Source organism: Ochlerotatus camptorhynchus, unplaced genomic scaffold (genome assembly GCF_037179485.1).
Source record: "Ochlerotatus camptorhynchus isolate MF236.1 unplaced genomic scaffold, CSIRO-AGI_Acam_v1.1 ptg000144l, whole genome shotgun sequence".
In the NCBI taxonomy this organism is placed as follows: domain Eukaryota; kingdom Metazoa; phylum Arthropoda; class Insecta; order Diptera; family Culicidae; genus Ochlerotatus; species Ochlerotatus camptorhynchus.
Genome location: NW_027040634.1, coordinates 545,312 through 569,951, shown reverse-complemented (window position 1 = coordinate 569,951; position 24,640 = coordinate 545,312). Strand labels below are relative to the sequence as shown.

General features: G+C 39.6%; 3 protein-coding genes across 10 annotated transcripts in view; 2 read left to right on the top strand and 1 right to left on the bottom strand.

Moving 5' to 3' along the window:
* Pax (Paxillin) overlaps positions 1-3,051 on the top strand; it is a 198,687-nt gene extending 195,636 nt beyond the window's left edge. For all 5 annotated transcript variants that reach the window (XM_065221558.1, XM_065221555.1, XM_065221559.1 and 2 more), the window contains exon 9: positions 1,857-3,051. In XM_065221558.1, coding sequence (XP_065077630.1) covers positions 1,857-2,123 — 267 coding nt within the window. In that variant the 3' untranslated portion in view covers positions 2,124-3,051. The remainder of the gene's footprint in view (positions 1-1,856) is intronic.
* IKKbeta (I-kappaB kinase beta) overlaps positions 1-24,640 on the bottom strand; it is a 526,241-nt gene that overhangs the window by 419,297 nt on the left and 82,304 nt on the right. The window lies entirely within an intron of this gene.
* The window catches only part of LOC135700891 (peroxisomal acyl-coenzyme A oxidase 3), a 43,508-nt gene continuing 36,502 nt past the window's right edge, over positions 17,635-24,640 (top strand). For 2 of the 4 annotated variants that reach the window (XM_065221554.1, XM_065221551.1), the window contains exon 1: positions 18,834-18,991. The gene's annotated coding sequence lies outside the window, so the exon portion shown is untranslated. Of the gene's footprint in view, positions 17,773-17,829; positions 17,845-18,833; positions 18,992-24,640 lie in introns of those variants that run through there. The other 2 variants (XM_065221552.1, XM_065221553.1) reach the window with 2 other exon arrangements.

The window sequence follows — 24,640 nt, the reverse complement described above, 5'->3', positions numbered from 1 at the left end:
CAGAAAATTGTGGATCTATTCTTAAAACGAGATGAAGCGTATTGAAATTCGGTTGGAGAAGCTCCTTCACATTATAGAGTTATACATAAAATCGGCTTTCTTTCATAATATGATGTAAAGAAATTCGGTCGGAAGGCCAGGTACTTAAATTAAATAAAGTTTGCCGGGGTCGAAACCTAGTAAGAATAAATTGAACGGTAACTTGATCGTAATTGTTTTGTGATATAAGGAGCTTGGTGGTCTTGTGGCGACCGATTTTCCTTACTGAGCAGAAGTCCGTGGGTTCAAACCCAAACTTTTAACCGATATTGAATCGTTAGGATATCAATTCAGCATATTGTTTATGTGTGTGTGAAAGTGCAGAGGTGTTATCGGCTTTCATTAAATCGAGTATTACCTCAACATATTCCTACCCATTCCTTTCTTGACCAGAATTCGGACGGGGCTCGCGCTGGTATTGCCAAGTTTTAGATCACCAATCTTTACACATTCAGGATAGCTGCTAGTTCCAAGCAACGTCTATTGGTTCTCTGTGTAATTACAGCTGCTATGGAAATAACGGTGATGCATCCACGGGCGGTCAATCATGCTCATGCTCAATAATTTAAGCATTGCATAATTTTGTTTGAATCTTCACACATCTAGAATAAACAATGAGGAAGCATCGTAAAATGAAAAAGTTACGGGCTTTTTCGGTTTCCGTTTTATACAGTTAACAGTCGTTAGGCATCACTACGTAAGTTATAATGGACGTTAAACATAAAGTCATTACGCATAAGGGATGTTAGACATAATATACATTGAGCATAATAGACGTTAGCTATTAAATTTAATGCTAGTTTGCGCTTTTGAAATAGGGAGGGGTAATTTTATAATCAGGGCACTATCACAGGGGCATCCGGCACATGCCTAAGTGTCTTAATGATAGACACTCAATATCAGTTCCAGTGATTCAGAATGGAAACATGAATATAGAGCCTGAAATTTAAACTTTAGAAAAAAAATGTCTTCTACAAAGGTGTTTCGAATAGTTGGCAGTGGTCCTTTTCTATCATTGGAATAAAAAAAAGTAAAGGTTTGCGTCCAAGGCCTGACCACATTGTTGAAGTAGTGCTACGAGATTATGTTTGATGCTCCATTCAATAATATATTAATATTAAAATAAATGGTTTAGAAATTTAACCCCAAAATGAACAATGCATTATTTAATTTTTTTAAATTGGGCGGTTTTTGAATAAATCCTGAAATTAAGTTTCAATTTTTTAAATTAGAAAGTCAGTTCCTTTAATATTTATAATTAGGTTCCAAACATGTTCACCCAACTTTCGGAAACTAACTAATGTTATAGTGATTTTTTTTATTCAGTTCCAACCTGGATCGGGTATCAAGATCGGCTCTGCTTGTTTTCTGACAAACGTTAGTTTGATCGTTTGTTTTTAAAACCTATCTCAGGTTGAGGTTTGCACTGACAAAAAGTTCGGTTTCACAACTTTAGAAATGGCTCTCAGGAATATGTTATTCATAATTTTTTGTCAATCCAAACGCTGCTGAGGAACCCAAAACTTCTAACTCTACCCCAAATGACCGAATCGGCTATTTACGTCTAACACGCTAATAATGGCAAATTTGATACTCTTCAAGCACCAACGGGTGTACATGCTCATTTTTCCATGATTGCCATCCAGATGTTTGTGTTCAAGATTCGCTCATCAGTCGTCAGTCAATCGCTCAGTGATGGCATCCAGGCACTTATGTCATCCATCGCCGAAAAAAAAAAATGGTGCCACACATCGTCATTGAGTCGTCAGCTTTCTTTCGAAGTGACCTAATTGTCCCCTTGCATTTCTCTTCCCCAGGACTGCCGTCAACCGTTCTTCGGTGGATCGTTCTTCGACCATGAGGGTCTGCCGTACTGCGAGACCCACTACCACGCCAAGCGGGGTTCGCTGTGTGCCGGTTGCTCGAAACCCATCACCGGCCGGTGCATCACGGCCATGTTCAAGAAATTCCACCCGGAGCATTTCGTGTGCGCCTTCTGTCTGAAGCAGCTGAACAAGGGCACCTTCAAGGAGCAGAACGACAAACCCTACTGCCACCAGTGCTTCGATAAGCTGTTCGGATAAAGTGGGTATATATTCTATGTGTTTATTGTGTCTGTCTCCGTGTATTCTTTCGGCTCTATCTTTACTCCGTGCAACATCGCAACGGTCTGCTGCAAGTATTCTTCTGGAACGTCCGTTCGTTCCGGGTTAATTTAGATTGTATTTTAGATTTCTTTTTCTGTTCGCAATTTGATTGAAATGTTTACTTAACGTCGGTATCGATAAACAGTTTTCCCGGGGAGGAACATTGGTTTGAGAATTGCCACTCCCCAATCAGAGCGCGGAGGGTTTGACTTATTGTTTTTTTTTTGTTTTCCCGTACGAAACTGATCACAGATGAGTTGTTTAACAATGTTGTAGTCGCTTGAAAAATAAGCGAATTGTACCTGCAGCAATGTCAACCTGTCAAGTATTTAACTTAATCGAAAGTCAATATAAAGGGAGCATGCGAGGGAGTCATTTTCGGTAATATTGTGAGTTGATAAATAAAACTTTAAATTAGTAAGCCAATCCATAGTTAAACTTAAACCTAGGAATATTGCAACAACAAACTAGTGTGTTTGTGAACTAATAAAATGTTTTCTGAAATCAAGAGTATTCAAAAGATAAGTAAGCAAAGAACTTTTTGGCAATGCAGAATGACAAAACTGAGCGTTTGAAACTATTTACAATTAATCAATGAGAATATTTAACATGTTCAAATCTACATCGTGCGCACGAGTGTACGTTGGTCGATTGAAAAGTTTTGCGAAGCATATATTAATTATAATCTACAAAATTTAAACACATAATGGATATGGATGGAATCACTTAAAAATCTGCCAACGATAATAGTTAATTAAAATCAACTAGAAAGATACGTTCTCTAACATGTAATGCACACATACAGATCTTAACAGGAATGAAGTGTTTCTGCAGTTATCAAGTGCAAGGAAGATATTACTCAGAACGGTGTGGTTATTTATCCGAAATTCCCTGAATCTCAAGGATGCTCTTCTATTACAGATTTGCATTTACAAAATACAGAATTTGTTATGTTTCACCGCATGAATAGATTTTGTTATGTGCTCGTCGGAGGGTATTTTCTATAGTTTTATAATTTTTATGTTAGCTAATTTTTCGACTCCCCTCTTCAAGGTTTTAAACGAAAATATTAATTCTGAAAAAAAACATGCTACAGTCCATTGTAGGAACCACCATCACATTTGTTGTGAGTAAACATACAGAGGACGTAACAAATTCAATCTCACATTTGATGTTCATGTTTTTTTGCGTGTTCTTTTACTTTTCCTGGTCCTACTTCCTTCGGTGAGACTCTATTTGCTCCACAATGTTACGCTAATTAACTTCATGGCTTCTTGCCTCAAATTTCTCGAGAACCGCACTCTTCCTAAATGTTGCTCCAATTGTTCTAATTATCTTACACGCCAGATTTATTTTTCATACGTCTATCAATCTCTAGAAAAATATTACATTGTGATTAAATTGTATACATTTTTCGAAAAAAAAACTCGTCCACCATTGATAGGAACACTGTTCCAGTAGTTGTGGTAGTTGCTATCTTTGGTTCTTTTAATAGTGAAATACATTGGTTTCTAATGGATTCCACTATTATATGAACACTACTGGAACTATAAGTGCAAAGGAGTCAACATCTCAAGGGATATTAATTTTCGTCATTGTTGGGCTAATTTCAAGTTTCAAGTATACAAGTTTACTTTGTTTTAGGAGAGTTTACCTATGAAAACTAATTTTATATGGTTTTCCAACATAATCCTTTCTAATGCATTAGGAAAAAATACACAGTATTTACAGACCAAGAAAGACCGTAATGCGCACGCGGCGCCGCACACTGGGGCAGATCAGTGATTTTCTCGGAAAAAAATAATAACTTTTGAACAAAGCATCCAATCAGAATACTGTCTTCGGTAAAATTGTTTATATTAGTTAAGCGCTTCTTTTGAATAAATTAATTAGTTCGCAACTTGGTCGTAGAGATGGCGCGCGAATCTAACTTTTGAATAAAGCATCCTAGACGTATGGTGTTTTCAACAAAGTTTTTTATCTATTAAAATGAAGGAAAGTTGCAGAAGACATAAAACTTCCATAACCTTTAGTTTCGGAGATATAGGGTGTATTGAAAAATATGATGCCAAAATTCTTATTTGTAATTTTTTTTGTATATTTTCATATGTTTGCCCTGGTTTCTGCATTTATTCCAACGAAAACAAACTAGGTGCGTATTTTCATTGAACTGTTTGTGGAATTTATAGTGGTTTTAGTGAAATATTCTCGAAAAACATGATATTTTGCCTCTATTTTAGGTGGGTGGGATTCTCGAAAGGGCAGCTAAGGGCAGCTGGACTTTCTCTCTTTAGCTAGCTCATGTCATTGTCTAACATATACCAGAAAACTGAAGACATGATATTCGATGATTTTTTTAAATTTCACTTTATATACACCGATAAAAACATCCTTTACATTGAAATGAACTGTTTCACATAATGAAAAACTTTATATAAATTTTTGACATGTCACCATTTTTAAATACTGTACTGAATTTTGAGATTGTTTACTTATTATGAGCTGCCAGCGAACCAGGGGCCTTGCTGGCGGCCATGTTTTTGGTGCTATCATCTGCTTTTGACTCTCTGCTTACTACACGATTATCCGTCCCTTTCCACCATGTATACGTAATCAGCTGCATTACCCAGGTAAAGTTGTATATGTGACATCATCGTACAAGCTGTGTGCTGCCGTGCCAACGTGATCGTGTACAACGTACAATTATCGATTACTTTTTCGAAGAGACGTATCAGCTTTTGTAAACAATGCATTTGATCGTCGGTTTGGTGTAACTGGTAGCTCATTCACGCATACTAACACCACTATCATGCAGGAGAAACTTTCCCCTATCTGATGGTAGTGTTAGTATACGTGAGCGAGCTACCAGTTACGCCAAACCGACGATCAAATGCATTGTTTACAAAGCTGATACATCTCTTCGAAAAAGTAATCGAGAATTATTAATGTGCGTCAATGTTTCAGTAGTTGGTATCCATAAGAGTGAATTTTTTTCTCGTCTCAGTTCAGTGATCAATTTCCGGTGTTGAGCAATAATCCACAAAGTTGCTATAATGGATTTACCTTCAATGTAAATTTTCAACAGTTGTTTATTCTATGCCATATGCTCAACATGCATTTCGTTTAGTGGTGTCGCAAAATTAATTTTAGTAAAGATAATAGATCACACAAGCACATCAAACTATTTTTACAACCAGATCCATTAATTACAAGTCTGCGAAAAAGAACGAAGAAAAATTCAGCCCAATCAATAAAAAAAAATAGCGAGGTATTGGCATTATTACAACCACCGGATTCATTTAACAAATAGTGACAATTAAGGACAACTGATTTCTAAATACTTCAACTAAAGTGATAGTTTAATCTCTAAACCATTACTGCTTCTGCAATTTAAAAAGTTTAACGAATAAAAATTATACATAACTGACAGGTTTCCTTATTAGTAGAGATACTTGTAACGGTTTACAAAAGGTGAAATTAAAAAAAATCATCGAATATCATGTCTTCAGTTTTCTGGTATATGTTAGACAATGACATGAGCTAGCAAAAGAGACAATGTCCAGCTGCCCTTAGCTGCCCCTACGAGAATCCCACTTACCTAAAATAGAGGCAAAATATCATGTTTTTCGAGAATATTTCACTAAAACCACTATAAATTCCACAAATAGTGCAATGAACATTTGCACCTAGTTTGTTTTCGTTGGAATAAATGCAGAAACCAGAGCAAACATATGAAAATATACAAAAAATTACAAATAAGAATTTTGGCATCATATTTTTCAATACACCCTATATCTCCGAAACTAAAGGTTATGGAAGTTTTATGTCTTCTGCAACTTTCCTTCATTTTAATAGATAAAAAACTTTGTTGAAAACACCATTCTTCTAGGATGCTTTATTCAAAAGTTAGATTCGCGCGCCATCTCTACGACCAAGTTGCGAACTAATTAATTTATTCAGAAGAAGCGCTTAACTAATACAAACAACTTTACCGAAGACAGTATTCTGATTGGATGCTTTGTTCAAAAGTTATTAATTTTTTCCGAGAAAATCACTGATCTGCCCCAGTGTGCGCCGGTGGTGTAGTGGTAAGCGTCACCCCAGAAGGCCTGATGGGTCGATAGATAGGGTCCAGGTGTGGGAGCTGTCTTCCTGGCGCGTCGGTAGCATTGGTAGCTCAGCACGGAAAACAAACCAAAGAAAAAAAATCCTTGTTATTTGCTTTACAGTTCCCTAGAATTCAACTCATAATCTTCATAATAGTCTCTTCAGAACTACCTTAGAAATCACCTGTAGTTCTCTTCAGGGACTGGCGTAGCATATTTTTAGAGACCCCCTCTCTATCTCCTCGTAAAATATTTGGCGGGTCACAACTTCGGAACCCCCCTCCCCCATATACTCGAAGGCTACGTCATAATTTTCTTTAAATACTTCGCAAAATTACCGCAAAATGCTTTGAAGTGTCAGATTATGATGATGATGATAGTGGTCTACTACTCATGGACGCAAGGAAACTAGTACGATAGCTGTGGTGTCTCCTCACTGTTGAACTTGATCAAGCTTAATAACCTCTGATTGTCATCAGCAAATTGCTGTATGAAGGACCAAAATCGAATGGATGGATTGATAGGCAATTCGCGTATTCATTTCATTGGGACAGTTAAGAATCCTTCCAACAACTTGATGAGAAATTGGTCAGAAATCGAGCCAACAGTAAAATGCTTCAATGAATGGGTAGAAGAGCCCGCCCTTTATCCATTGATGTTAGCAACAAGGAGTTGACATCTTCACTCTCCTCATCTGAATCATTTCAATTGGGTGCCCTCCTCATCCCGAATTTTTGATATATGGGTCATTCCAGCTCAAGTGGGTGCACCACCTGTGGTCGATGTCACCGATTTGAGCCAAACTTGGCCAAAATGCTTATTTTGGCATTCTGAACAAACGCCTTTTTTTTTTTTTTTGCTCTAAAGTACCTAGTGCCTAGTGCCTTTCAGAAGAGATTACTCCACATTAAAACAAGCTATTCGTGATCTTAGAACGTCAATTTGAAGGTTTTTTAATGTTAATTCTTATAGGTGTACCCACATTTTGTTTTTGTTATAGTAACTACAGTAAACAAGCTGATTATCGGCAGGTATTAAAATTGTCAAAAAAGTAGAAGGGTCTGTGCCTAGGGGCACGAACGGAAACTTGACGTAGGACCGCTAGTGTACGGAATAAATGTGAAGAGCATTTAGTTCTTTTAATTGATCAATTATCTATTATCTCAACTCTTTCCGTTTTTTGAATTGTAGGCGTACCAAATTTGTAGTATTTTTTTTTTCAAAGAGAAAGTTGATTAAGAGAACCAATCAAAATCACTTGCACCCCTGCTTCCAAGTTTGGTGACAAGATTACAACACTGGAGAGCATTTTGTGTGGTCGTTGGGGGCTTGTGGACAAACAAGCACAGATAAATTCTATTCCAACTCTTTACTGATGTAAGCCATCAACCTGAAAAGGGTCATTTTATTGAAGAGGACATCCATGGCCACTTACGCTTGGCGTGTTTAGTGTAGGTGACAGCATCACGGACCTCATTTTCCAGGAACACCTTCAGCACACCTCGTAGATCAGGCCGGAGATACGTTTGACACCACCACGGCGAGCCAGACGATCGATGGCGGTTATCTCGAAGAACTTTGCGATGACGCTTGGTGCCTCCTTTATCAGACCTTTTCCTCCAATGCCACGACGAGTCAATTGTTGCTTGTTAGGTGTGAAGGAGTGGACTAGCCACCACCTTCCTACTGCTGCTATTGCTGTTCACCACGCCGTCCGAAGCGAAAATGAGCTAATGCCATTTTTTGCCATTTAAATGATCTTTATTTCTTGTGATTGTGTGGTTTACATGTATGAATTTGTTAAGTGACACAGATGCGTCTTTTCAACTTTGGTACATTTGAGATTTTAATTATTATTTACAGTTCCTAGTCCTATCAGGCCTATTTTAAAGTATGACCACCTTGGTGGGATTGGTTTGATTTGAATTGGAAAAGGGAGACTACTTATAACTACTATTTACAACTACAACTAACCTACAACTACTATATACACCTACCCAACCTACTATATACAAATTGCTTATCAAAGCATGTTCTGATAAATTACATTTTTGTGCAAATTTAGTCTTAATTTCGTTAATTTTGGAATCTATTTTGCCAATGCCTGCCTCTTCATGTACATTTGTTATTCCAGTGTCGAAAGGACGATCAAGAACCATCCTCAGCACTCTATTCTGAGCGACCTGAATTTTGTTCCTGTGAGTCTGTGCACATGATTCCCACACCGGAGCTGCGTAGAGGATCGCAGGTGCTACGATTTGTTTGTAGACGGCCAGTTTGTTCACCCTTGAGAGGCGGGATCTGCGGCAAATCAGCGGATACAGACACCTAACCAAGGCGGAACACTTGACTACGGTTTTCTCCACATGCGAGCGGAATAGAAGCTTTTCGTCAAACAACATCCCGAGATAGGTTACTTCGGCGGACCACTCAACCCTTGTGCCATCCATGATTACAGTACAAGAGGGAGCCGGTTTTAGTTTGGGTGATTGTCGATGGAGGAACATGATTGTTTGTGTTTTGGAAGCATTGATTTTGATTTTCCACGTGGTGGCATAATCAGCAAAGGCGTTAAGGCATCGTTGAAGTTTGTTCGTTATTTCGCGAGGCATCCTTCCTTTGACGGCTATTGCGGTATCATCTGCGAACAGGAAAAACACGCAACCGTCTCCAAGGGGAGGAATGTCGGAAGTGTAAATGCTGTAGAGCAAGGGGCCCAGCAGACTGCCTTGCGAGACTCCTGCAGGGATGGAAAACGTGTCTGAAAGACAACCATTCAACGATACCTTAAACGACCTTTGCTGGAGGTAGCTACGGGTGATTTTAACCAGATGTAATGGAAAGTTGAAGTTACAGAGCTTGTATACAAGCCCATTGTGCCAGACATTATCAAACGCTTTCTCAACGTCTAACAAGGCCATGGCTGTGGGCTTGGATACAGCTTTGTTACTTCGGATGTTATTCATCACCCGCACTAGCTGGTGATTGGTGGAGTGCCCCTTTCTGAACCCAAACTGTTCCGGAAGGAGAATGTTATTTTCCTCGACAAACTTGAGCAAACGATTGAGAATGAGTTTCTCGAACAATTTGCTCAGCGCTGAAAGGAGGCTGATTGGTCTGTAGCTTGAAGCTAGCGTTGGGTCCTTCCCGGGTTTGCGGATAGGTATGATTTTCGCTGTCTTCCAGATGCTTGGAAAGTAGTGCAGTTCCAAGCATCTGTTGAAGACAGCAGCCAGCAGAGAGTGAACCTTCATGCTGAGATTTTTCAACACTAGGTTGAATATTCCGTCAAACCCGGGGGCCTTCATGTTTTTGGTGCATTTCAGCGCTGAGCAAATCTGTTCCACTGTGATTCTATCCTCCGGAGGGATGGCACAAGGGGAGGAATCAAAGTTGAGTACGCATTGCTCAACCTGAACTTCGAGCGGACTTTGGATGTTGGAGCCAAGCAAGTGCGATTTGGCAATATGCTCACCAATCGCATTTGCTTTCTCCTGAGGGGTGATTATGAGCCGATCGTCATCATTTTCATCTTTTAGTGGCGGAATGGGTTTAGGGTGCGTCTTTAAGACCTTGGCAACTTTCCAGAATGGTCTGGAGCGGTCGTCCAGATTCTGGACAAGCCGCCCGAAGCTTTCGTTCCGGAGTGAGACCATTCTGGAAGCAATCTCCTTGTTCAGATCGGCCATTTCACGTTTCATCGCTTGATCTCCAGTCCTCTGAAACTGGCGTCTACGAACATTTCTCAGGCGAATTAAGAGTTGGGTGTGGGAATCAATAGCAATAAACTTACCCCTTACAGGAACTCGTCGGACGCACGCCTCGTCAGCCACGGTTATGGCTTGGTGGAGTCCCTCCAACGCTCGGTCGATGTCCTCCACGGTGTCAAGCGGCGGGTTGTCGATGATGTGCCTGTCTACCACGCGTCCAAACTGGGCCCAGTTTACGCGATGATAGTCCTTGCGCAGGCTTGAAGCAGGAGCCACGTTGCAGCCCAGCTCAGACACCACCGGTTGGTGGTCGGAACTGAGTTCGTTCAAGGCTACCGGCTTGGACAAGCCGATATTTGTCAGGAACAGGTCTAGTGTCGATGGGTTGCCCGCCGGTGAGATAAATATTGGCTCATCCGAAAACCAAACGGAGTACAGCCCATGCTGTGAGTGGTCGAACAGGAGACGACCGTTCTGGTTCTGCTGGTAGTTCCGCCAGGCCTCATGGCGAGCATTCAGATCTCCTCCAACTACGAAGCGGGAACCGGTACGGGTGATGGTGGACAGGTCCTTCTTGAATTTAGCCGCTAGTCCACTGCTGGCGGCACACTGTCGAGGGCAGTAGACGGCGATGAACTGGACGTATCCAGTCGACGACTCCACCTCCACACCAAGGGCCTCGATGATAGTGGTGCGGATATGGGACAGAGTGTGGTATTTTATTCCTTTCTTGACGACGACCGCAACACCACCCCCCCTGGAGCTGGTGCGATCAAGCCGGATAATGTTGTGGTCAGGCAACCAGAAGCTGTCACCGGACTTTAGATGGGTCTCGGTTAGAAGGCCCACGTCGATGCTGTGCTTGCGGAGGAAGTCGGCAAGCTCAATCTCTTTTGCTCTTACAGAGCAAGCATTCCAGGTGACGATACTTAGCGGTTTAGACGCCATACTGGATGATGAACTTACCGAGCACTTGGATCTGTTCGGGTTTATTGCGGCACTTACGAAGAGCACCGGACATGTTGACGAAGATTTCCATCAGTTCATCCGCTGAGAACAGATCGGGGTTGTTGTTTTGCGCTGTTGGTTGTCTCCAGAATCCAGGGGGGGATGGAGAGCTTTGGCCAGCAGAATCACCGGAAGTTGCTTGAGCGGAATGCACCCGTGAATTCACTTGCCTTTGCTGAGGAGCACGAAGGGGCGGGAAATCCTCCGTCCGAAATGCCGGGACTTTGTACTTCTTGCGTCCTGGTTGGTTGTTAGTTGCCGCCTGTTTTCGGATGCGTTTGAAGTCCTCGCGTTTGGAGCACTGTCTGTCGGAACCTTGATGAGCACCACCACAGTTGGCGCATTTTAACGCCACGGCTCCATCCGCAGGGCAGTTGGAAGTGGCGTGTTCTTGAGCGCAGTTGCTACAGCGTGGCTTGATGTTGCAGTTGCGAGTGCCGTGTCCAAAGTTTAGACATCGTTGGCACTGGGTCACATCGCGATGGCCTCCACGGTATGGCTCCCATCGTACGATTATGGAGTAGATTGAGCGGATAGCCTGCAGCGCATTCAGCGTCACCGTTCCCTTCTGGAAGTGCACCAGGAAAAGACAATCCGGGTACGTCTTCACGTTTTCGTCTCGCCTCGTCATCCGAAAGACAGCGATTGGGGCCAGCTTGTACCGGTCCTTGAGTTCTTCTTCGATCGCCTTGGGATCAACATCCGGTAGACCCCTGATGACTACCTTGAAGGGCTTTTCACCGGGGATGTCGTGCGTGAAGTATTCCGCATTGGAATCCTTCAGGAATTTGACTGCGATTTCGTATTCCGCTTTCGTCCGGAGCATCACCTTAGTGCCGATCCTGCTGATCTTGTACTCAGCTGCGATGCCCAGCGATGCGAAATCGCCAATGAGCGTCTTGAGTGGCACTACCTTCACCACCAGTGGAGGAAGCTTGATTTTCGCCGCACTCGGGCCGGCAGAATTCTCGGTTTCGACGGCGTCGCCGAAATCACCGATGTCGCTGGCGTTCGTCGCGGTAACATCGTCGCGTCCGCTCGTACCATCGGACTGACCTTGGTTCTTCTTCCTCTTTTTCGTCCGCTTCACAGGGACTGGGTTGGTATTTCCAACATCGGTGGGCAGAGTAGCGTACCTATTTGAGGTAGGTACCGAGCTACCCTCACCACTGTTCTTCTTCTCCGCTTGTTCACGAAGTCGGCTCCGAGAGCGCTGTCTTCCCATCACGCGATGCGACCGACACTACTGACGACGCGACGTGCAGTATATCTGCAAACGTTTGTAACAAACTATAGATTTATCGAACAACTCGACAAAGCGAGCAAAGACCGAACTATACTGCTTGACGATCAAGCAGAGAATGAGCTAATGCCATACAGCAGCGCTCTTTTATATCTTTTCAGGTTAAAGCAGAATGATGTGCAACCAAGTGGTATAAAAGCTACAAAGACTCCTCCCATTATGAGTAGTTTGCTATCAAGTAGCGACACTGGCTCTTTTCCTTTTACGTACACGGCGAATGAGAACGACCCAAATTTCAGTTTAGTTCACTCATAATCGACAAAAGTGCAGGAACTCAGCGATGAGTAAATTTGTCTCATGGTTTCCTGTGAAAAACCTAAAAAAAAACTGCCAGAAAATGAGGAAATTGACGAAAATTTTATTCAGTCTCGGAGTAGTACCATAGAGGTAACTCTAAGACTAGTAGGTCCCGAAGAAAATCATTATTATTTTTGGCTCACTCAGTACCAGAACAACGGTCCCAAGCAGTCCCAAGCTATTTCACTCACCCCTGCATGTTCTGCATGAATCCACACACCCCTGATGTTATCTGTCAAACTTTCATAGCGAATCAAAACAAACATAGTGTAGTAATAGAATTTCAACTAGAATAGGGTACGTTAATCGTTTGCTTGGGACCAATAGGCTACTAAAGTGGTGAGCCAATTTAAAATCGTTAGTTTCGTATTGATTGTTGGTAGTACCAATAGACTGAGTGAATCCAATCTTTACTTTTCTCAAATTCGGGAATTTTTCCCTGGAAAAACGTGGGAAAACATGAGGCAAATTTAATCATCGCTGAGTTCCTGCACTTTATTTCTTATTTCTGAGATAACTCAGTACGGAAAACAAATCTCGCGTCACTTTTCAATAGGTCCTATCTACATTGATCGATTCTCGTCATCGACACTCTCTTTCGTAAATAACTCGGCTTCACAAATGTTTCCTGCCGTCTTCGTAGAATTAGATGCTAGATTGTTGCTTCTTCCATCGAAAATATCCGGCCGTGGCAATTCAAAGTTGATCAAGGTTGATCAAAATAATTTGTACCCCTGCTTCCAGTTTGATTACATGAGCATTTTGTGTGGTCGTTGGTTCTGAATATGGACAAACAGGCAGATGAATTCTATTCCTACTCTTTACTGTAATAAGCTTGGTGGCCCTGAAAAGAGCCGTTTTGTTGCCAAAGTTGGTGATGATTTAACCTCCGAAACCAAACAGAGTGCGTCTCTGTCACTTCAAAACGTAGATGATATCCATGGCCGCTTACGCTTGGCGTGTTTAGTGTAGGTGACAGCATCACGGATCTCATTTTTCAGGAACACCTTCAGCACACCTCGTAAATCAAACACCGCCACGGCGAGCCAAACGACGGATGGTGGTTATCTTGAGGAATTTGCGTTTGGTTCTGACTATGGCGATGAGTGTGCAAAATATTACGCAATTCCATCCTCCCTATTCGCACGCGCCCGAAGATCGGAGGCGAATGCCACTTCGACTTGTTTCGTCTACTTACTACTCTCTGACGACTGTGCTGGGGAAGCAGCATATGCATGTAGGTAATTGGTGGATTTGTTAGTTAATTCGACGCTTTTGGACAATGCTGGACATTTACCAGTTTTTCAATAGTTTCTTGTTGAAAATCAACATTTGGAAGCATTTTTATTGATGCGTAGCCATATTTCTGATCGATTGGTGATAAAATTATTGAAATTGTACCAGGGGAAGCTGAGTTATTAACGTTCAAAATCTTTCTTTATTTGTTACTTGTTCCATTTTCGGTTTTCACAAAGTGTACCCCCATATAGAAATCAAAGACGTAGTCCTACGTCAAAATTGCCTATTTTCACCATGGGCGGGATTTTTAATTTATTAATATTTTGGGTTCAAATTTTCACCGCACTTTGGCAAACTCTTCTAGGGGACTTTGTTTACCCTCTGACGATAATAGGTTAAGGTATTGCCAAAGTCAACATTTCCCCTACTTGATGTGTTTACAAGGGCAAATGATTTGGACGCATAGTTTTTGAGATGTGAACAGATGAGTGAGATGTAGTTTTGAGCTTTTCTGGTGAAAAATCAATGCTATTTAATATTTTTTTTTTCTTGAATTACTTCACGCTGATGGCACAATAATATTTTTATGTTATTTTTGACATGTTCTGAGCAGGATTCTCATTATATGAAACCATAACAAGCTCATTTATTTACTTCTGTCTATAATTTAATTGTGGTCTTAAAAGTGAAACATACGTTCCTATGGGATACAGCCAAAAGGTTCTTCTAAAGAATCGTTATATGACCCTTAGGTCAGACTTCAACCATAATTTGATTCTTATGAATAAATAAATCAAAAACTGGTGCTCTAGGGTCAGTTTTATGTTTCGAATCTTCCGTAATCTGATATTTGGTTGCGCGCTACTTTAGCGAGCCCGTTAATCCACACAAGCCCGGCAAAGTTGACATAGATTGTCGAATCCACTCACACCGACAATTTACAATACTATTGTGCTTAAAACTAACTTAATATTGAATTAATTTCCATTTGTATCTTAAAACTACTTTTGTGCCAACGAATATTGGCGTGAAAATCGTACAATAAACTTTGTCAGTGAATTTTAATCTAAAATGACGATTACAGATAAACGATTCTAAGACTAATTTCGGTTCATATATTGTTAAACTTAAAACTGTTTTATTGACTTAAAACTATCTTAAAAAGGTAAAAAAAAAATTAATTGTATGAGCAACGTGAAGCTAATTTACGAACCGTAAATCAAGTTAAATTACCTACGAATTGACATAGAAGAACAGAGAAGTTGGATATCTTTCTTTGTCGCAACAATAAAGGCTGGATTAGAGGTGAGGAATTGAAATTTATATATAATACTTAGTTAACTTATCTAAACTAATTGTTGATAAATATTGAATGCACAACACGACTTCGGCAAACATCGAACACGCAAGTTGAGTGGTAGTAAACAATAAAGTAATGATTCTTAATCTATCTAAACATAGCTTTACACACTTAATCTTGCTCGGTAAAATCTCCAACAGCCGATTACCTCGACATTAACTTTTGCTGATATCTCTGCAAAATATATGTTTGTTAGCAAATATCTCAGCAAAATGCTGTTTGTTAGCTGAGTCTCGGCAATTGTTTTAATTAATCTCAGCAAAATAAATTGCAGAACTACTCGGCTGTTGGAATCTCGGCGAAAAAATTTAAGTGTTTATAACTAATATGTCCAGGAATTTTGTAATAAATCTAAAAACCAGAACGGTATATTAACGAAATATAGTATACTTTCTACACAGATAAAAATTCTGAATTTTAATTGTGATGTAAACATTCATTCACGTAAACTTAAATTTAATTTCACACAACCGAGCAACTTGTAAACAATATTGTTTACAAAGATGGGGTTTGTATACAATATTTTCTACATTGCATGAATTGTGCTAGAACTTTACATGATATATAATGTAAACTTATATGAAATATGACGCTTTATTTGTGTGCATCATATTGAACAGAAATTTACACTACTTTTCGAACTGTGTACTACCACTCAATGATAATCTTATTTTCTAAATTTACACGTACAACGTTAGTGTTATTAGTGCATGATTCAATGTTGGAACAAATGAGATGGTATTTACTGAACCACGACTTTTTTCAGCCCTCTACTTGCGAGAAATGGAACAAAGTTCAGATATGCATACAACACTTCAATGACTTTGTTTCCTGTGCTCACCACCAGTCATCGCTAGCAGAGTTAGTTCGATATCATCACCCCTCGTTGACGTCGTCTCTGCTCTACATAAGATAGTTCAAAAATAACCCCTATACATCCAAAAGCCGGCTTCTCCTGTCATGCTTGCGTGTTCATTAGACTGATACAAAACTTCAAATTTTCGATCCACAATGCGGTTTAACCGGATCCAAATTGGATCCTGATCATCCTCCCAAAATTTGAACACATCTAGATAGAGCTGGAATTAGGGCCTAACAGCTTTTGTAAACAATGACTTCTATTGATGATTTCTAGAAATTCTAGGCTCGCAAACGTAAACCAACATCCTCATCAGGTGGGGAAATACTTCCCCTATCCGATGGTTATGTTGGTCTGCGTGGGCGTGCGTTGAGTTCCTAGAAATCATCGATAGAAGTCATTGTTTACAAAGGCTGTTATGCCCTAATTCCAGCTCTATCTAGACATTTGGTTTGAAACTAACTGTGCACAAACCATTTGAAATTTGTATGGGATTTACTATGGGGAATCCAACCTTTTCTATATTGATCTGAGAAAATGTTCGATAACCAATCTTGTTGGAAATTTTTTCAGCTACAACTTTGCCTTTTTAGTCAAACGACAAATGAAAAATGTATATATTATTTAAAATATGACATGATCAAGCCGTTACTTTGTGGACTTTGTCTTTAATAATATTAATAATAGTAGACATGATGTATGTGCTCTATTCCACACACCGGAAACACCAATGATGCCTGCTGACCAGTTGATTGAATATAATCATAAGACATTAGCGGCTTGAACCATGAATAACTTTTATTCCTTACATTTAATCTAATAGTGGTCTTGAGCAAAATTGTAGCTGTGAAATTTTGATACGAGCACAGATATCAATTTTATAGGTAAATATGGTGACTTGTTAGAAAAATTTTGAATACAAAGTTTGTTTTTCCCGCGGTAATCACATACAAACTTTAAATGGTTTGTGCGCAGTCAGTTTTTAACTAAATGAGTTCAAATTTTAAAATGATGATCAAGGCCCGATTTGGAACCGTTTGAGCACTGTGGAGTGTAAATTTCAAATTTTGGATCAGCCTAGTGTTCATACATATTCATTCATTGCTTCGTTCGCCCAGATCCGTTCATTTTTATGCTTCCCGCCGCCTGACCATGATACCGTGCCGGCACCATACTCTGCCCAGTTCAGTAATGATTGTGCTCTCAATTTTCGGTCCAATCTCGATTTCAACAAGATATTTTCAAAACATTCGATAAACTATTTTGCCCTAGAACACGAGAAGTACTGTTTGCAGTGGTAACATTTTCTTAATATTGATAAACAATATTCTAAAATGACTGAGTACGCATAGAGCGGAGTTAGGAACTGTGCAACATATGGGACCGGAACGGTACATGTATGTAGGTATGGGTTTTATATCGGGTTGCATAGGATTTTCCATGCCCCATATGGGATGGAAAGCTCTTTGAGAAGAGCAGAGCCAGCACCACGACGCCCGCTATGCGCTATGCGATAGTGTGTTAGTTTGAATTGTGCTCTCCGTTGATTCGTATCGCCGCCGCCGTCGGTATCGTTCTTAGTGCTAGTTCGTGTGGCCTACTGACATCCAGCCTGGCTGCTATCGGTTAGATCTCCAGTATTTTTATGTTTCGCTCACCCGCGTGCTGTTCGTTCTGTTTGTGCTTGTTGGTATTCAGCAGAAAGTAAGAAAAACCGGCGTTTTTTTTTTTAGTAGTGTCTCAAGGATCCATTTCGCCAAACAACGGTAGCAGAATGTAATTTTGGTTTTGAGTTATAGATGTTTATAGTTTGGCCGGATTACAGAGTAACATCTGGGTCGCAGTAATGGAAAGTCTGGTGTTGAAATTCCCAGAAATAGAGTTTTGCCATTCTCTTATACATGTATTCTATACTTCAGGATAGATGGATAGGGGATGTTTATAAACCACGTAGACACTTTAGGGGAGGGCTGACAAATGTCTACGGTCCATGTAAATTTATTTAAAAATGGTATGGACGATTGTTTAAGCGTTGGTTGGTCTAATCCTATTAAGATTGTTCTACGTAGTTTATGAACGCCCCCATTGTGGAAATCAGAAGATGTATTTTTATTGCAGTGATGCCACTTTCAAATTTAAATTAATGTGGTTTGCTTAATCAATAACTGGTACGTTAAAAAATCTTAAATAATCATAACGGCATGTTCAATTTAGGTTATTTATGGTCAATATGTGAGTAATCTACGACTTGTGGATTACCATGCCTTTTATAGCTACACACGACCGTTGAAAATTAATCATATACTAATAAAATCAAAAAAGTGCTCTTACTTTTATTAAATTTGTGATTTTTGCTCAAAACACCAATGCAATTTAAACTTAAAAACAACAAAGCTCAGCTTAAAAAATTAAAAATTTCAAAACATTGTGAAATATCTTGCCCTTCTGCGGTATGGAATTGCATGATCGCCCCCAACTGGCACCACGGCGCGCATATTACAATTTCACTTCCATGCTCCATCTCTCGACACTCAACTACAAACCACCCGCTCTCTGATTCAGAGGGGCCTCTCCACGGCCACCACCGCCGCCCGCCTGTTGCACGGGCCTGTTGCCAGACACTCCCCAATACTCCTACTACTCTATATATTTTCCCTATCATCGACGAAAAGTTTTTCGGTGTAAGATAAAACTTTTATTCCTGTGTGTGGTGCTTTTATTATTTTTGCTTGCGTCGGCTTACAAGCCACAGCTCGATCAGTCTTTTGCGAGCGTTCCTTCTCGGTACACTACTGGGTTAGTCGGTTTGTTATCGGAAGCAATTGTTCACGCGGTAGGGAAATAGTGCAAAGTATTGAGCTTCATCAGAATCCTGTGCTCGGTGTTTGTGTCTAGTGCTGGATATAAGAACAAACCTTCAGGGGTAGGTCCGCAACTGATGACTTATTTCTGGTTTCATTATGTCACTGTGAAACTGATATCACTTTTATTTCACGAGAAGATGAGTGGTTTCGCGTAGAAGATGGGCCTCACGTGGCTTTAATAGTCTGTAGCTCTACTGCCTCTGTTACCAGCTAAGGTGACAATCACGGAGGTGTTGAGGTTGACAGCGCCGGCAGCGGAGATGTGATAGTGGTGTGTGGTTATTTGTGAAATCGTACCCAACCATGGGTGCTTCCCCAGAACGCTCGAAGGCCATCTGGATTCTACATTGCCATTGTTGGGATCGGCATAATCGGTGGAAAGAGTTTCTTCTTTCTTCGTTTGTTTTATGAGCTGGTGTGTTGAACTTGATTGCATAGTGGGAAAAAAATCATGTGATATGAAAATTTGGCTTGCAGATATTTGTTAGTGCCTCAAAGAGAAATTTATGTACCTATGCATATAAATTAAACGTTAATGGGAAAATATTTGCTCGGTGTTGTTTCAACGCGGCCGTTGCATTATACTCAATTTTGATTTCCTTTTACTTAACTTCGTTAAAATCACGGATACTCATAGACTGAGTATAATCTACCTCGAATATGAGAACAGGTAACTCATATTCGAGCAGTAATCTGCTCGTATATGAGTAAAACTTATCATATTGTCGTGCAGTTTTAAGACTACTTTCTACCAGCGATTTTAAGAAAAAGTGGCAATAAATTCCAGATTTTTCAAGTTTAGTAGGGGAAATGGATGTAATGTCGGCCTAAATGCCCCTAATTTGGGTCCATACATAAATTCAGCAGTCGACTAAATTTTCAATAGCGACCAAAAATATCCATTAGTACCGTCCCAATGACGCGTTCATCTACTAGATAAAATTGATAAATAGCAATTTTTTAGCGATTGGCCATTTCCCCTATATGTGCATTGTTGGAAACGACATCTTAAACTGCTCTAATGTTATGATTAATTGACCAGTTCATTCCAGCAGTTAAAATGACGAACTCGAACTTTGAAATAAAACATTATTTTGAGGTTTTGTCATCTATAACAACGAAAAAAGTAGCCAAAATTTGTGCACTTCATAAAAAAAAGTAATTTGTTGGTCCAGCTTTGTAAAAAAGCTACTTGACCAAGTGGTTCATTAGCATTAGCATTAGCATTAGCATCGAACAAGTTGCACAATATCGTAGGTGGTACGAATTCAAAACTATTAAGAGCAAGACGGATTTCTGTAAATGGACAGATAGTAAGTAGGAAATAAATACTATCTCCCAGATAAAGAAACATCCCGCTCCAACAGTTAAGGATTGTCCTGGCCACGTCCTTACAACTGGTAGGGATAGGAAAGGTATGTTAGTCCAACATTTACTTAAGAGAGATGCAGAGAACTCTACGACCCCTCATAAATGTCTCGGGAATTTAGGAATTATGTTAGTAGGGAAGGTAAGCCATAGGATACACCCAGTCAGTGTTGCTGGCATATGCAGATTTTGTTTTTGTTTTTTTATAAATGTTGAAATTGCTGTCTGCTGGAATAAAATGAAGATATAACATGGTGAACTCACCATCGTTGTTACATTCGTAGCTGAATAATAGGAAGGAATTATGATGTGTTGAATATATTTTTTTTATTGATAGAGGGGAAAACCCGCGGGAGTGAAAATAATTTAACTACCTCTTCTCCCGTAGGCACAAAACCTCTATGTCTTTTCAAGTTAAATCATAATCAGTTACAAATTTCAACAATAAAACATTTTTCAAGTGCAACCGGTAATGGTAGCCAGGTTAAGTAAATATTTGTTGTATTTTTAATGTATCATATTTTTTTCTTCTAAAGCACATCATTTCCATTTTACTTTCAATCACAAAGTTTAACTCTCAACGTCAGATTTAATTTTATACGTTTGTCTTCCAATACATCTGAGCTTGTTGGGCACCAATTGTGGAGTTGAAGTAAAAGATCGTTCAGCTAATTAGCTTTGATTAAATGCACATTAAAGTAATGAAGGACATTCGTAAAGGGTGATACGGTCAAAATTTGGTCAAGGGAAAACGCGTGTAAATCGGTGAAATCGTTTATTTAAAAAATCAAATTAAATTTCTTTTTCAAGTTCAATTAGTATAAAATTCAGGAAAAATATTCAGTTAGGCTTCCGCTTTTCCAAATCCGAATTGCCGGGCCTTACGCTTGACCCCTGCCATCAGATTTTGTACAGCCACCTTGTCCACCTTCTTCGCCGCAGAAAGCCAGTTTGCCTTGAACTGCTGCTCGCCCTTAGCAGTTTTTTTGGTCTTCTTTAGGTTCCGGTTGACAATAGCCCAGTATTTCTCAATTGGGCGGAGCTCTGGCGTGTTGGGAGGGTTCTTGTCCTTGGGAACCACCTGCACGTTGTTGGCGGCGTACCACTCCATGGCCTTTTTACCGTAATGGCAAGATGCCAAATCCGGCCAAAACAGTACGGAACAACCGTGTTTCTTCAGGAAAGGCAGCAGACGTTTATTCAAACACTCTTTCACGTAAATTTTCTTGGTTGACAGTCCCGGAAGCTATGAAAATGCTGCTTTTCAAGCCACAGGTACAGATGGCTTGCCAAACCAGATATTTCTTTGCGAACTTTGACAGTTTCATGTGCTTGAAAACATCTGCTATCTTTCCCCTTCCTTTTGCCGTATAAAACTCCTGTCCCGGAAGCTGCTTGTAGTCAAACGCAGTCAAACTTCGTCAGCATCGTCGTGTACAGCCTCCGGGATCGCGCTTTGGCCGTCGTATTTTGTTTATCATCGCGATTTGGAGTCACTACCTTCTTGTAAGTCGATAGTCCGGCTCGTTTTTTGGCTCGATGCACGGTTGTAGACGATACACCCAGCTTATTTGCGGCATCTCGGAGAGAGAGGTTAGGGTTTCGCTTGAAACTACCGGCAACTCTCTTTGTCGTCTCAGTGGCTTCCGGTTTTCGATTTCCCCCCGATCCAGACTTCCTGGCTGTCGACAAACGTTCCCCAAACACTTTAATTACATTTGTAACGGTTGATTTGGCAACTTTTAGCGATTTTGCCAACTTTGCGTGCGAGTTGCTCGGATTTTCGTTTGATACGCTGCTCTTCTTGCTTGGACGGCATTTTGACAACTGAAGAGTGAATTCCAAAATCAAAATAGGAGCAACATTCTACACACACACACCTTCAAAATGAGGGGTGTTCAGGTTTTTTAAATGCAAAATTGAAAGAAATACGTCAAGTTGATATTGACCAAATTTTGACCGTATCACCCTTTAACTGATGAATGAGTTCTTTTTACTAAATGTAGGCATAAATGCTTCATGAATGTTTTCAATTATGTTTACTGATTTGTATTGTTTTTATGTACCGTAAAACGGGGTAACATTGATAGTTTTTTTTTAAAGCATACTCTAAATTTTTTCAGCAATAACTGTTTTTGAAATTTTATATTTTTAAAACAAGTACTGAGGATCCAAGAGTTAATTCGTTAGTAATATGTTGAACAAAAATTAAAGCATCTGCACTATTTTTTTAGTTTTGTGACCGAACTTCAGTATTTTTATTTGGGGTAACTTTGATAATGCTCGATGAATGTAGACAAAAATGAGTGAAACTCAAACAATTTAGTTCTTTAAATATGAAACTTTGAATGAGTATATAATCAGAAAACTTCATAAGCAATAAGAATAAAACATTGAGCTTGTGATGGCTGTATCGGAAATACATTTCATAAGTGATGGTTTGAGTGCTTTTTCAAGAAGGCGAAAAACACGAAAATGGTTTTTTAATATTTTTGTAAAATATCTAACGCATACTATACAAAAACTATATACCCTATCAATTTAAATACCCTAAGCAACAATATGCAACCAATGTTTCTTATTTGGAAAATGCACAGCGAGTAAATTTATTCTTTATATTATACTATCAAAGTTACCCGCATTATCAAAGATACCCCGTTTTACGGTACCATTAAACGCAACTCTAAATTAAATACCATACTTCGTGGTAAATTGATCACATAAAATGTAATGATGGAAATTAATTCTTGCATTAATTCAAACTTAAAGTATGAAAATCAATAACATATAATGATGCTATCGTTCCACGATACTATTATTATTATTATTTATATGTAAAATGTCCAAGAACTTAACAAATCACCAAGTTAAGTTCTTGGACATTTTTGAAATCTAAAATTGGAAATTATAGATATCTAATCTAATCTTATCTTATCTAATCTAATACAAACGCAGCCAGTACGAGAAAGCATCCTGGAAAATGATTAGGTTAGATGAGGTCTAATCATTTTTCTTGTCTAATTTATGTTTACAGCATATCTGAGATATGATAGAAACATCAATACGGCCAGGCCTACTGCGTTGTATTTGCCGCAAAGATGATTCTTGGAAATAAATGGGAACATTTCTTGAATCTACAGGGCTGGAAGGATGCGTGGACATACCGTACCAAACGCTCCGAGTTACTATGTGTAGTTGTGTGGATTGTGTAAATATTTGAACAATATTGAAGAATCATAAAACAATGCAATGGAAGGATCTTACCGAATTTTCTCCTATGTTGGTAATGATTTTTTTGCGCTTAAATGTTTCGTTGGATGCATCCGCTCCTTGTTTATCATGGGGTTTGGGATGCAGTTCCTAGTCATTTCTCGTGGTTATGTTTAGTGATGTGATGGAGATCATTTCTTTCATTAGAAACTACTACTGCGAAAACAAAGAGAAACAGAAACAAAACAAAACAAAAACACCTCTTCCTCAATCGTAAGCGTACCAGCACTAACTGTGGGTACACCTAGTCCCAACCACAAACTAGCTACTATTGCAGTCTTCTGAGTAAATATCCCCACTACACAACCGACAAGTCACTTCAGAAAAAAGTCGTTTCGCCACCACAATATATCCAACTTCCTAACCCCACAAATATAATTATATAAATTGATAATTGACTCTTATTTTACTTTTGAACACCACTTTTTTAAACCGAAATTTTAAAAGTTTATCATTTTTTATCCTACTTGACCAAGTGGTTCATTGAGGAAAATTATACGCCGTGTTTGAGTAACCGCGGTTTTGTGAATTTGAGAAAAAGGAACTTAAATTTGAGTGAGATTCAATCGCCATTAACAGAAAATTTGCGTTAAGTTACGTAAATGTTATTCTATATTGAATAGTATTGCAATTGCGGTAATTGTGAGCACCAATATTTCAGTGTGGTTTATTTGGAAACAAATTAGCATAGCTTAGACTGACTGCACATATCAATGATTGCTACTCCGTGATTGATCCGAACCAGTGAAACTGTACAATTAATCAACTGAATGAGTGACAGGGACTGGTCGATCATTCTCACTGTACAACTTTCAGTGACTCCAAATATTTAAGGATCAATAACGAGCCGGTGCGGCCACGTCCTTACAATCAGGTGGGAATGGGAAGGGAATGTTAGTGCGTGATCTTTGCTTAATTAGATACCGAGTATACCTCTGCATCTCCTCAATGATCACGGGAGTTGAGCGCTCACAAATCGTAAAATCGCAGATTGTGACGCACTGAAAGCAATATTGACATGTTGTATGTGTCAAACACATACTCCACGACCTCTTCTTGTAACATACAAG